This window comes from Nelusetta ayraudi, unplaced genomic scaffold (assembly GCF_046127955.1).
Source record: "Nelusetta ayraudi isolate G7.1 ecotype Tasmania unplaced genomic scaffold, CSIRO-AGI_Nayr_v1 ptg000023l, whole genome shotgun sequence".
Taxonomy (NCBI): Eukaryota; Metazoa; Chordata; class Actinopteri; order Tetraodontiformes; family Monacanthidae; genus Nelusetta; species Nelusetta ayraudi.
Genome location: NW_027466073.1, coordinates 1,672,785 through 1,685,229, shown reverse-complemented (window position 1 = coordinate 1,685,229; position 12,445 = coordinate 1,672,785). Strand labels below are relative to the sequence as shown.

At 44.1% G+C, this 12,445-nt stretch overlaps 1 protein-coding gene across 1 annotated transcript in view; it reads left to right on the top strand.

Moving 5' to 3' along the window:
* LOC142889625 (NLR family CARD domain-containing protein 3-like) overlaps positions 1–11,242 on the top strand; it is a 45,542-nt gene extending 34,300 nt beyond the window's left edge. The window contains exons 2-4 of the mRNA XM_076028400.1: positions 8,673–8,834; positions 9,437–9,610; positions 10,963–11,242. Of these exons, the coding sequence (XP_075884515.1) occupies positions 8,673–8,834; positions 9,437–9,610; positions 10,963–11,242 (616 nt within the window). The remainder of the gene's footprint in view (positions 1–8,672; positions 8,835–9,436; positions 9,611–10,962) is intronic.
* The last annotated feature ends 1,203 nt before the right edge of the window (positions 11,243–12,445 follow it).

Below are 12,445 nucleotides of genomic sequence, written 5' to 3'. Positions count from 1 at the left end.
TCACCACAATTGGAGTCACAGCAGCCAATCAGAGACACCCACCGTTGCACCGGACCATCAGCAGGATCTGGGGAGGACAAGAGACAAGAGTGAGGTCAAAGTTCACGACTGAAGCAGGCTGAGGGGAACATGCCCGGAAGGGTTCAGTGGTTAACAGGGAGTGGCTAACACACACACACACACACACACACACACACACACACACACACACACACACACACACACACACACACACAGGGATTTTCCTGCCAAGGAAAAACTTTTCTTGCGATTGTTTCCTCAGAGGGGAGGAGTGGTAGAGAGAGTCAGAGAGAGTTGGGGAGTGTTTTCACTGGCTCGACTGGGTTGGTTATTGCTCTACTGGGCACAGTACAGCTTAGTAGGGATGCGTTTCCATTGGCTTGGTTACTACCTGAGCGTGGGCGGAGTTACGGCTACAAGGAGGACCAAAGGTCCCTGGACGTTTGTTGTGCGTTCCGTGTCCCCGGAATCAAAGGTTTTACTTTTAGTATTGACTGTGTTTTTTGTCTTGTTTTTCTGCAAGACATTTTAACAGGGCTCAGAATGATTTGGTTTAATACTGTTGACTTGTATCAAAACACTGTCCGAGCAGAGAAAATGTAGACGCTGAAATTATCACTTGAGTCTTGTATTATTAGGAAAGAATATCACTGAAGTCCACACAAAGCACAAAACAGGAAAAGCTCTATTTAACCACGGTTAACTTACTAGCAGTGTGAAAATTACATAAATCACAGTTTATCAACACGGTTAAGCAACCGTACTTTGCAAATAGCCTTAAAACTAATGTTGCTTGACGTCACAAAACACTCACAGTCCTCATACACGTTTTCAAATATTGCCGTGGCTGACTATTCTCTCGTCGTCCACCGGCCGAGTCGAGGCCTTCTCCCTCCTGTTGCACATCTGGGCCGGTGGTCCATCACATCCATTTGCTGAACAAACCTCCGACATTTTTTCTTTTCTCTTCACTCCGACTGTTGTGAAACCTTGATGCTTCGGTCGTCACTTGGCAGCCGCTCGGCATTGTTTTCATAATTTCTCCCGACACTGTTTTGCTGTACTGTGGCCACCAGCTGTGAAACCAGGAAGACTATTTCAATGTGTGTCGCTCCGTCCGTTCAGCTCAACAGAGCTTTTTTTTTTTTGCGCGCGCGCGGGGTATTTAAAAATAGCGGCTTTGGTTTTCGTGAAAGACTCCCACTCGGCTTTTGTCCAAACTCTGACCCAATCAGTGTGCCTTGTTCTGTGCTACGTCACCGCTATGGTCCCTGGTCATCAGGCTTGGAACCCCTAGGAAGCAGGTACCAAAATAGTAACCCCTTGGAACCGTGTAGGTGCCATTGGAAACGCCTACTAGCTGAGCCGAGCAGAGGCACATCAGTGGAAACAGTGGAAACCTGACCCATGTTTGTGTAGAGGACTTGCTTCTGACATTTCCTCAAGGTGGCGCTGTTGTTGTTCACACTCAGAACTTTATCAGAGTCAAACTGGGCTCCCTCAACAAATTTGGTGCCCTGGACAGGATGGAGATCAGGTCAACAACACATGATGCTGAGGTGGAACTGCAGCTGGAGCAGCCGCAGCAGCAACCATGGGTCAAAGCATCAGCATCAGCAGTAGCAACAGAGAGCTGAAGTCGCACTCACGTTCTCGTCCGCCCAGCTGGAGACCAAAAGGTCGAGTGAGTCGCTGGAGGTCCCCTTCAGCTGGAGGACCAGAGAACCATCATCCAGCAGCCGGTGGTCACATGACAGGTCTGGGGGGGTCGCTACAGCAGCAGCTGACCAGCAGCACCAGCAGCAGAGGGCAGCAAGCACCTGAACACAAACTTGTATGAGGATTGTTGGAATGTATTGTGACTTGAAGCAACCGCGGCTTTCAGGCTCTAAAAAAGTAGAACCGCTGTGTCATGCAGCTAACCCATTAGCCACCTCTGCTAACTCTGTGCTGCACTGGTGTGATTGGTCTACTGGCTGGAAACATCTGCTTGAGCAGCTGCATTTGCTGCCTCTCAACTTGTAATGCATGCCAGCGTGCTTTGTTTGAATGAAGCTGCTGCTGTTTTGTGCTTTATGTGAAATTAAATTGTGCCGATAGTTTTGTCTGATAATTGTCTCATCTTGTGACTCAGTGATGGGATGAGTGCCAACATTTTGTCTGCAAGGACAACGTGTTGCTACACGTCAACAGTATGAAGCAAAGTAATTTTAAGCCCTACTAAAAAAATGTTTTGTAGGAGTCAAAAACACGGTGAAGACAAAAACTGGAGGAGAGGAAACACGAGAAGAAGATCTGATCTGAGGTCTGTTTTCATATTCTGAACAAACTCGGTGCAGTTTATGAAATTCTAACACATTAAGACAATGACACTTAAACACGACAGTCCATACTGTACTTTTGTGACATCTTAGGGGAAGGCTAAGATTCCCTCGTTAATATATAATGATATATTAATGACACCACTCACTGAGTTGCTTTGCAAAAATGGTACAGAATGAATTGTTAAATTGGTCGGATTTTATCTTATGTGATTTTATTTTGTCTTTACATCTTAAAATGTCTATGTTGGTTTCTCAGTTGTGGATAAAAAAAAAACTTTCTTCTGGAGGAAGTTGAGAGATGAAGGTCAACAAACACCCACCAACACTTGTGATGAAGGAGGATGAGGTCCGTGTGGCAGCCATGAAGAGTCCCAGTCCTTCTGGCCGACAGGAGGGAAGAGGTAGATAGATTAGACTGCCTCTTCTCTCTCCCTCCCTCCCGCTTCCTCCCTTCCTGTTCTCTCTCCTTCCCTCTTCCTCCCTGCGTGTGCCTCCCCCAGTATCACTCATATTTTAAAAGAACAAAACAAAAGCTGGGGCCGGGTGTATGGCCATGAGCTAGTGCAAGGGCGGAACCCACAAAAATAAACAAAAGAACCAAAGTCAACCCGCCAAACGTGACACACATGATTAAAAAAAAAACATTCCCAGGACACAGCAAACCAAATGAGGGGAGCCTCCACCACCACAACACCAGCAGCGCCACCACCGGTCTCAAAACAATAGAACTTAATACAATTAAAAGTAACAATTACAAATCACTTAAAATAACCCACACTCTCACACCCGCACACGCACATTCATACATGGGTCATCAGACCCAACACAGTTTACTTTTTACAAGCGACGACTTGGGCGCGGTGTGGGCCAAGCAGCGGTGTGGTTGCAGCGCACCAGGACAGGACATGTCCTGTCGTAACACACAATCACAACAACTTCCTGTCTTTGTAACTCCCCAACCCCTCTCCCCTATTTGGCAGCTCACCTGATAGCCACGTTGCACAGTCATAATGGTTACTACCCACTCTTAAGCTATGTGTGTGTGTGTGTGTGTGCGTGCGTGCGTGCGTGCGTGCGTGCGTGCGTGCGTGTGTGTGTGTGTGTGTGAACACGTTTTTTATGTTCCATGAACCGGATTTTGTAATTTAGCAATGGAGAAGACCAGTCAAATCTTGTGTGAAGAAGAAAAAAATTTTGACTTTCATAGTAGCATACAAATTTACTTTTAAATTACTTTTAACTTAACTTCGCTGAGTAGATGTCTATAATTTGATTTTCTCTTATATTGAACCTGATTTTACCCTTTCTTTTAAAAAATGCATTAAAACCCTTTTTCTTACATTTGAGGACGATGTCCAACAGTGTATTTAAACTATTTGAAAATAATAGTAACATAAAAGCTATCAAGACCCTGAATCTATCTGCCTTCTACAATTATTTTTATCGTGCAAACCGTAAAAATACTTTTATGGATGCAACCCCCTGGCGATTTTTTTGTTTTTGTTTTTGTTTGTACTGTTTTGCGCAATTATTAAAAAATACATTTAAAAAAAAAGATAAACTAACTTCCGGCGTTGAGTTCCGGTGTGGAGTCAGGGGGTTGGAGTAATGGTGGCGCCCATGTGTCTGTATTAAAAATAACAACGGAAAGCTGGGAAAGCAAAGACTACACCAGAGACTGGCTTTATCACACAGTACTGGGAAGGTAATGTCAGTGAGGTAGAACTGTTTTCAGTAAAGACTGAAAATAAGGACATTGTATCTGAAGCAGGTACAGAGATTGTAAAGCCATATTATGTGTGTGTAAGGGTAAATGAGAAACGGTTAAAAATGGAAATAGACACAGGTGCAGCCATATCTGTGATTTCGGAAAACCTGTACAAACGAAGGTTTAAGAAAGAAAAACTAATGCCTTCAAATTGTGTGCTGATAACATACAGTGAGCAGTCACGCAGATTGATGGGGAACATTTCTGTTAAAGTCAAGTGTAATGGCAACAAACGCATGCTTCCCCTTCTTGTGGTAAAAGGTAATGGTCCAGCATTGTTGGGAAGAGACTGGATTGACCAGCCAAAGCTAGATCGGTCACTTGTAAACAAAGTAGCACCTGATGACTTTGATGCCCTATGTGAAAAATACTCAGAGGTATTTCAGCCCAATCTCAGAAAAGTGACAGGCATTAAAGCTAAACTACAGGTGGTGTCAGGGGCAGTTCCCAAGTTTGGTAAACCGAGGCCTGTGCCTTATGCACTTAGAGACGCAGTTGAAGCCCAACTTAACAAGATGGAGGCTGATGTGGTTATCACACCTATACATTTCAGTGAATGGGCCACACCAACTGTTAATATTCCAAAAGTTCAGACAGTGAGAATTTGTGGGGATTATAAGGTGTCAATCAACCCTTGGCTTGAGGTAGATCAGTATCCCATACCGAAACCCCAAGACTTGTTCACAAAACTGGCAGGAGGAAAGAAATTTACCAAGCTTGATTTGTTACAAGCTTAACAACAAGTAGAGCTGGATGAAGGTTCTAAACAGTACTTGACTATAAATACACACAAAGGGCTCTACCAAGTGAACAGGCTTCCTTATGTTGTAGCCAGTGCACCTGCTATATTTCAAAAATGAATGGATCAAGTTTTGCAGGGCATAGATGGTGTCATTTGTTATTTAGATGACATACTGATCACAGGACTGAAACTCACATGAAACACCTGGAAGAGGTTTTAAAAAGACTAAAAAGCCACAACCTCAGGGTTAACAAAGGAAAATGCACTTTCTTTCAACATAGCGTGTCTTATTTAGGACATGTCATTGATGCAGAGGGGATCCATCCTATGCAAGAGAAATATGATGCCATTTCTAAAGCAGCCATTCCTAATACAGTTACAAAACTAAAATCATTCTTGTCACTGCTAAGTTATTATGGGAAGTTCATTCAAAACCTTTCTACTCTGATCACACCTATGACAGAGCTGTTACAAAAAGACAAAAAGTGGGAGTGGTCTTCGTCATGTCAGAAGTCATTTGAAGAAGCTAAAAAGAAACTTCTTTCTCACCGAGTCCTTGTGCATTACAATCCAGAGCTGCCACTTATACTCGCTTGTGATGCTTCACCAGTAGGTTAAGGTTCAAGGGTCCAGGTTCACACGAAATGCCTGATGGTAGTGAAAAACCAGTCGCTTTTGCTTCTCGTATGCTTACCAAAGCTGAGAAAAACTACTCTCAAATTGAAAAAGAAGCATTAGGCCAAGTTTTTGGAGTGATGAAGTTTCATGGGTATTTGTTTGGTCGTAAGTTTACATTGATAACTGATCACAAACCACTACTGAAGATCCTAGGTCCTAAAACAGGAGTTCCACCATTAGCAGCAGTGAGGATGCAATGATGGGCCCTGATATTAGCTGCATATGAGATACAGTATAAACCATCTGAACAACATGGAAATGCGGACACATTATCCAGACTTCCAGTAGTCGATGACACTTTTCCCAGGTCAAATCCTGTATTCAGAGTGTCTTATTTAGACAGTCTGCCCTTGGCCACAAAAGATGTTGCTCAAGAAACACACAGACAGATCCAGTACTGGCTAAAGTCAAACATCATATTTTGTCAGGCTGGCCAAAACATGTTCCTGATGAGACTTTACAACCATATGTAAGACGCAAATTTGAACTCACAATGGAAAATGACTGTGTACATTGGGGTTTTAGAGTGGTCATTCCGGAAAAACTGCAGAGCAGGTTACTGTCTGAGTTGCATGAAAGTCACTGGGGAATGGTAAAGATGAAGTCTCTGTCCAGAAGCTTATTTTGGTGGCCTTCCTTTGATGAAGACATTGAGAATGTGGTAAATTCTTGTGACATATGTAAACAGCAGCGCAGCATGCCAGCCACAGCACCTGTGCATACATTTAAATGGGCTTCATGTCCATGGGAAAGAATTCATCTCAGTTTTGCATAGGTCAATAAACAAATGTTTTTTGTAGTTATGGATGCTTATGCTCGCTGGCCTGAAATATTCCACATGCAAACTACCACATCCAGCAAGAAATTCTGAGAGGTCTTTTTGCAGCATATGGCTTACCAAAAGAGGTAGTGACGGATAATGGACCTCAATTTATTTCAAGTGAGCGTATCACCCAGCCTCAAATGGATTGGCTGAACGACCAAAACTTCAAAAGGTCTTTAGCTAAGAAAAAAGTTGTCGGTGTCAACATTGTATTGCTAATTTCTTATTTAGCTATCGAAACATACCACACTCAACCACTAAAAAAACAACAGCAGAGTTGTTTTTGAAGAGGCAGGTCCGTACTAGACTTTCTCTAGTGAAGTCAGACCCACACACATGTACATGTTCTACAGTGAAGACCTGGAGAAGTGTGGTCTCAGTGTGACTGACGAGTCCAAACGGTCACCTGGACTTGTTTGTTCGCTTTCTCCATGGACTCAGTCTGGAATCCAACCAGAGACTCTTAAGAGGCCTGCTGGGTCTCACTCACAACCATCCAGGAATCTTACAGAAGGTCATCAAGAACCTGAAGGAGATGAACACTGGTGATGTTTCTCCTGACAGAAGCATCAACATCTTCCAGTGTCTGCTGGAGGTGAAGGATCATCAATCAGTGCATCAGGAGGTCCATGGGTTCCTGCAATCAGAGAACAGATCAGAGAAAGAACTCTCAGGAGTTGGACCTCAGCAAGTACAAGACAACCATGGAGGGAAGATTTAGACTAATTCCAGCTGTGAGGAACTGCAGGAAGGCTGTGTTAGGTTTAGGAAAGTACGTAAACACTGTGTGTGTGGGTGTGTGCTCTTGGTGCTACATCAGCAGCTCTCTGATGTAGCATCCACCCTCCAGTCACAGGGTGGATGACAACATGAGCAGGTCTCCAAGAAATATTCAGGGCCAGATCCACAAAGCAATTGCGTGGCTTTTGCGCCAGAAAATCTGTGTAAATAGTGCCAAAAACTGTGATTCCGATCCACAGAGGGGACGCAAACGTGAAAATCGGCGCAAAATGTAGCGGCAGGGTTACGCCAGACTCATTTGAATGTATTTAAAGGACACACCCCCTTCTATGCAAATATTTCTCATTCAAACAGTGGCAGATCCAGAAAGAGTTTGCACTCGTGTCCGCACGCAGTTTGACAGACAGAAACACCGCAAGTCAAAACCAGGTGCAGTTTCTGTCTGTCAAAGTGTTTCTGGCTTCTGAGTGAAACTTTCCTCTATGAAAAGTCTGAAATATATATATGGCTCCCAAAATCTTATAGATAGGCATAGACTACAGTATATATGCCAATATTTTAGATATGAAAAATACAAATGGTACTCAGGTGTTGGTGATTGTCTTGCTTATATAATGACTAACGCATCTTGCGTCTTGATTTTCTCTCCATTATGGTAGCAGTCTTGGTAGACGGAGGAGGCATCGTTCTGCCAGGCGCTCACAGGAGCGCGTTTATCGTAGCAGAGCAACTGTACATAGCTCGTTGCTTCAGCAGCGAGGGCAGCTGACTCAGGAACTGAAGTTTTTTTGTTTTCTTTTCCGTGCATCCATGAACACAAATCAAACACACGCACTCAGGTTGCCAGACTGCAACATTCGCACCGTTTTCAGGTGCCGCATTTATGGGCGTGTTTGCGCCCGCATATGTCATTAGCGCAAAAACCTTTGTGGATACCCGCATCTGTGGCGCAGATTTCAACCGCAATCTCGCCGCAAAACGCATCGCATTTTACCACTGCGCGCCCTTCTTTGAGGATCTGTCCCTGAGTGGTCACTTTGAGCAGGAGGCTTTCTACACAGGGTTAACTCAGCTGCTTTGTGTTGGATGGTGAGTGGAGTGAAGCTGCTCCACTGGAGTCCAGGATGGAGATGAAGATGTGACAGTGGCAGAATTAGGAGCTTGGATCAGTGTGAAGACTCATGCAGACAGTCAATCAACACAATCAACACATTGTACACACAAACACATCACATCCTCCCTTCATTCAGCAGCATACAATAAAACAGCAGTTGGATCAAAGATGCAGTAGAGTCCAAAGAGACGCCAGTGTAGGAACTCTGATCCAGTGGAGCTCCATCCTGCAGTGACTTTACACACAACTGAGCATCAGAGCAACACTGTCAGTCACAACAGGGTGTGTTGACACTCAGTGGCTGGAACACACTGGAGTGTGAAGCTGCACTGAGTTCCCTTGTTGAGGAGACTGTAGTGGAGACACTGAAGACCTGCGGATGATGATGATGATGATGATGATGATGATGATGATGATGATGATGGAAGCAGCAACTTCTCACTCTGCTCTCCTTCATTCAGTGAACTCTCAGAGCTTCAGTGTGCAGTGGTGTCTTCAGCTCTGCAGTCCAGCCCCTCCCACCTCACACTGCTGGACCTCAGTACCACCATCCTGGAGGATCCTGGAGTGAAGCTGCTCTGTGCTGGACTGCAGAGTCCAAACTGCAGACTGGAAGTTCTCAGGTCAGTTCCTGCTTTCTACTGGTGGACAGTGTGTGTCAGCAGATGACAACTGATGTGTAACGCTGCTCAGTGTGAAGACTTTGAAGCAGATATTAAAGACTCATCTAGACAAAGTGGATGTTGTTGATATTTTCATGTCAACAATCTGCAGCCAGAAAAGACTTTGGATGTTGGAAGAAAGTGTGGAAAATGTCTCCAGTCACTTTGGAGCTCAATGGAAGTTGTTGATTGGCGATGAAGGTCACATGACTGAGCAGAAGATCCTGTGAAGAAATATCAGAGGCAGATTAATAGTGCAGCAGTATTTCTTCATCTTGTCCTTTGAATGTGTTTGACTTGTAACAAGACTCTGATGACTGAAAACAGCCACAAGCACGCAAAGGACTCACTGATTATTTTCCATCTTCACTGCTGATTGGCTGCACACTGACTGACACACTGCTGTTGTTGTTGTGTTGACAACACACTGGCACAATGACTCATTTGAGGGAATGACTCAATGATCCCAACAGCTGCACATCTGGATCATCAACAGGGAGAAATTACTCTTAATATGACATTTACACCATGGAAAACAAATCAAATATTGATTCTTTATTCAGGTTGGAGAAGTGCAGTTTGTCAGAGCTCAGCTGTGATTGGCTGCTCTCAGCTCTGAAGTCCAACCCCTCCCACCTCAGACTCCTGAACCTGAATCACAACCAGCTGCAGGATTCAGGAGTGAAGCTGCTGAGTGGTTTTCTGCAGAGTCCAGACTGTAAACTGGAGACTCTGAGGTCAGTACTGGTTCGGAACCAGTGGATGATGGTTCCAGCACCAAACACAGTTCATCACACATGTTGAATAAACATTGAACTGAAGGTTGATTCATATCAAAATGACATCCAGAGATATGAAAACTTCATTCTGTTCATGTTTGAAATTTAAAACACGTCATCAGTGGTCATGTGACCAAACATCATTTCAACACACATTATTTTTGGACTGAGGATTTAATTTCAAGGTGACATTTTCTGTAGTGTCAGATTCTGAAGTCGACATTTCACTTTGATTTTCAGAGTGATGACACCCTGGAAAAACTCTCCATCATTATAAACTCTCCATCATTTATTCTCTATTCAGGTTGGGGGGCTGCAGTTTGTCAAAGATCAGCTGTGATTGGTTGGTCTCAGCTCTGAAGTCCAACCCCTCCCACCTCAGAAACCTGGACCTGAGTCACAACCAGCTGCAGGATTCAGGAGTGAAGCCAAGGCCATGTCCTCTGTCTGGGTGAGGGCAGCTTCTGGTGGTCCACCACCTCAACCCCTTTGGTGCACATTCTGTTGGACTGCTAAACCAGAGCAGACAATACCAGCAGCCACCTTCTGCATACAATGTCCACTTGTGTATCTGAAGAGTTAGTTAGGCCACCTCCCATTCTGCAGGATCTCTTTGTATTTTATTGAACTTGCTGCCATGTCCTTGTTGGCTCAGTCATGTTTGATCTGTACGGACACACACACACACACACACACATACACACACACACACACAAGATAAGAGAAACTTTTTTTCAGCTCTAACTCAGTGAAGTCAGTGAACTCGTCTATTGGTCAAAATTGTTCCGGTTTGTTGCAGTTACATTGACACAGCTTCTCTACAATTTCAACTGGTTCATCATCAGAGTATGACTGCGTTTTTGGATGTGATTATTAGGATGAACGATGATGATGGTCATTGTGATTGTTTCAGTGGAACAGTGACTTCATATTTGTGCACAACTTCCGCATTCCAACTGTCTGCGAGACTTTGCCAAACTTTTCTCTCTGTTTTACCACTGTGGCGGTGTTGCCTTTCTGCTGTATTTCCTTCTTTGACCTCCTCATACATTATGAGGAGGTCACAGAAGGAAATGAGTCATCAGCCTCCATGAGGATTTCCGCCTCGGACGGGAGAAGGACGCCGCTCTCGTTGTCATGGCCAATTGGTGAATCCCAGCTCCATAACAGGGGTCTATGGAAGAAAGCCGCGTGCGCGCACTGATCCAGGATAGGTTTCACCTGGCTTGATGAATCCGTGTCTTGTCATCCTGGCACCCTGGAAAAACTCTCCATCATTATAAACTCTCCATCAATTATTCTCTATTCAGGTTGAAGGGCTGCAGTTTGTCAGAGGTGAGCTGTGATTGGCTGCTCTCAGCTCTGAAGTCCAACCCCTCCCACCTCAGACACCTGGACCTGAGTAGGAACCAGCTGCAGGATTCAGGAGTGAAGCCACTGGTGGATCTTGTCCACAGCAGAGACTATCAACTGGAGAGTGTGAGGTTAGTACTGGTTTGGAACCAGTGGATGATGGTTCCAGCACCAAAGCCAGTTGATCCCACAGCAGAGGTCCAGTGTTCCTGTAAGACAGTCAAATCCACATCCTGAAGCATTTTCTCTAACAATGGAAGTTCTTCCCAGATGGGGGTTACAACTGTGTTCATTTCACCTATTGTAACTAACTAACGTTATTTACATGTCGCGGGAAAGGAACCCCTGAGGGCCAAAAGATATCTCCTTGGGTTTGTTTGATTTGCATTCAAGGACTGTCTCTGCCTTTTGTTTCCTTTGAAATGTTGTGAGTCTCAGTGCGAGAGGTATGAAGGTCTTGGTGATATATTGTTACCGTGGAAAATTACCCCTGATGACCAAAAGGTTCCCAAGTAAGAAGAGCAACTGTTTGAATCATTTGAATATGCATTTTAGAGGTGTCTCTGTTCCGGGAGGATATTTAAGTGAAAGAACAAGAATCTCGAGGAGTCTCTTTTATACTCTCTTTTTCTTGGACTCTCACTCTCTCTTTCTGTCTCTCTCTCTCTCTCTCTCTTCTTCTGTTTTCTTTGTCTTCTTGATTTGCTTACCGTCATTTTTACACAACCGGTCTGTTACATTTTTGTTGCATTTTTACTCTGGACATCGCAATAAACTGGTATGTTATCCATTTCCCTTCAAAATGAACTTGTTGAGACTTTTGTTGCAGTTTCCTCTAGGAAAGTGCTACAGACGTCATTCAAACATCCACGTGTTTGTCTCATCAAGGCCTATATTTTAAATTTGACAGCCACTTCAAAAAAAAAAAAAAAAACTGGAGGTAAAAAATCTGCATCATTTGCATACACTGGCTTATGATGATTAATTAGACCTCTTCTCCCTCTTTTTGAACACACACAAATGGCTGCAGTTTCCTTTAGCTTTAGCTTTAATTGATCTTGCTAATTGAATTTTATGCTATTAGATTATTGTTCAGTGATGAATTTTAAATGCAAATTTATACTTGTGATTTATTTTGATTAAAAGTTGCTACCGTAATTTCCGGACTATAAAGCGCACCTGAATATAAGCCGCACCAGCTAAATGTAGGGGAAAAAACAAATGTGTACATATACGAGCCGCACTGGACTATAAGCTGCAGGTGTTTCGTCAGGAAATGGGTCCGCGGAACAGATCGGTTCGGCGGCTGCGAGCCTGCGACTCTGGACTCGCACCGCGGATCCTGTTTGCGGGGTCCCGCTGGTCACCTCGGTTAATTGGTATGGAGCGACGCACCGGAGCTCACAAAGACAGAGCGCATAAAGACAAGAGAAAATACAG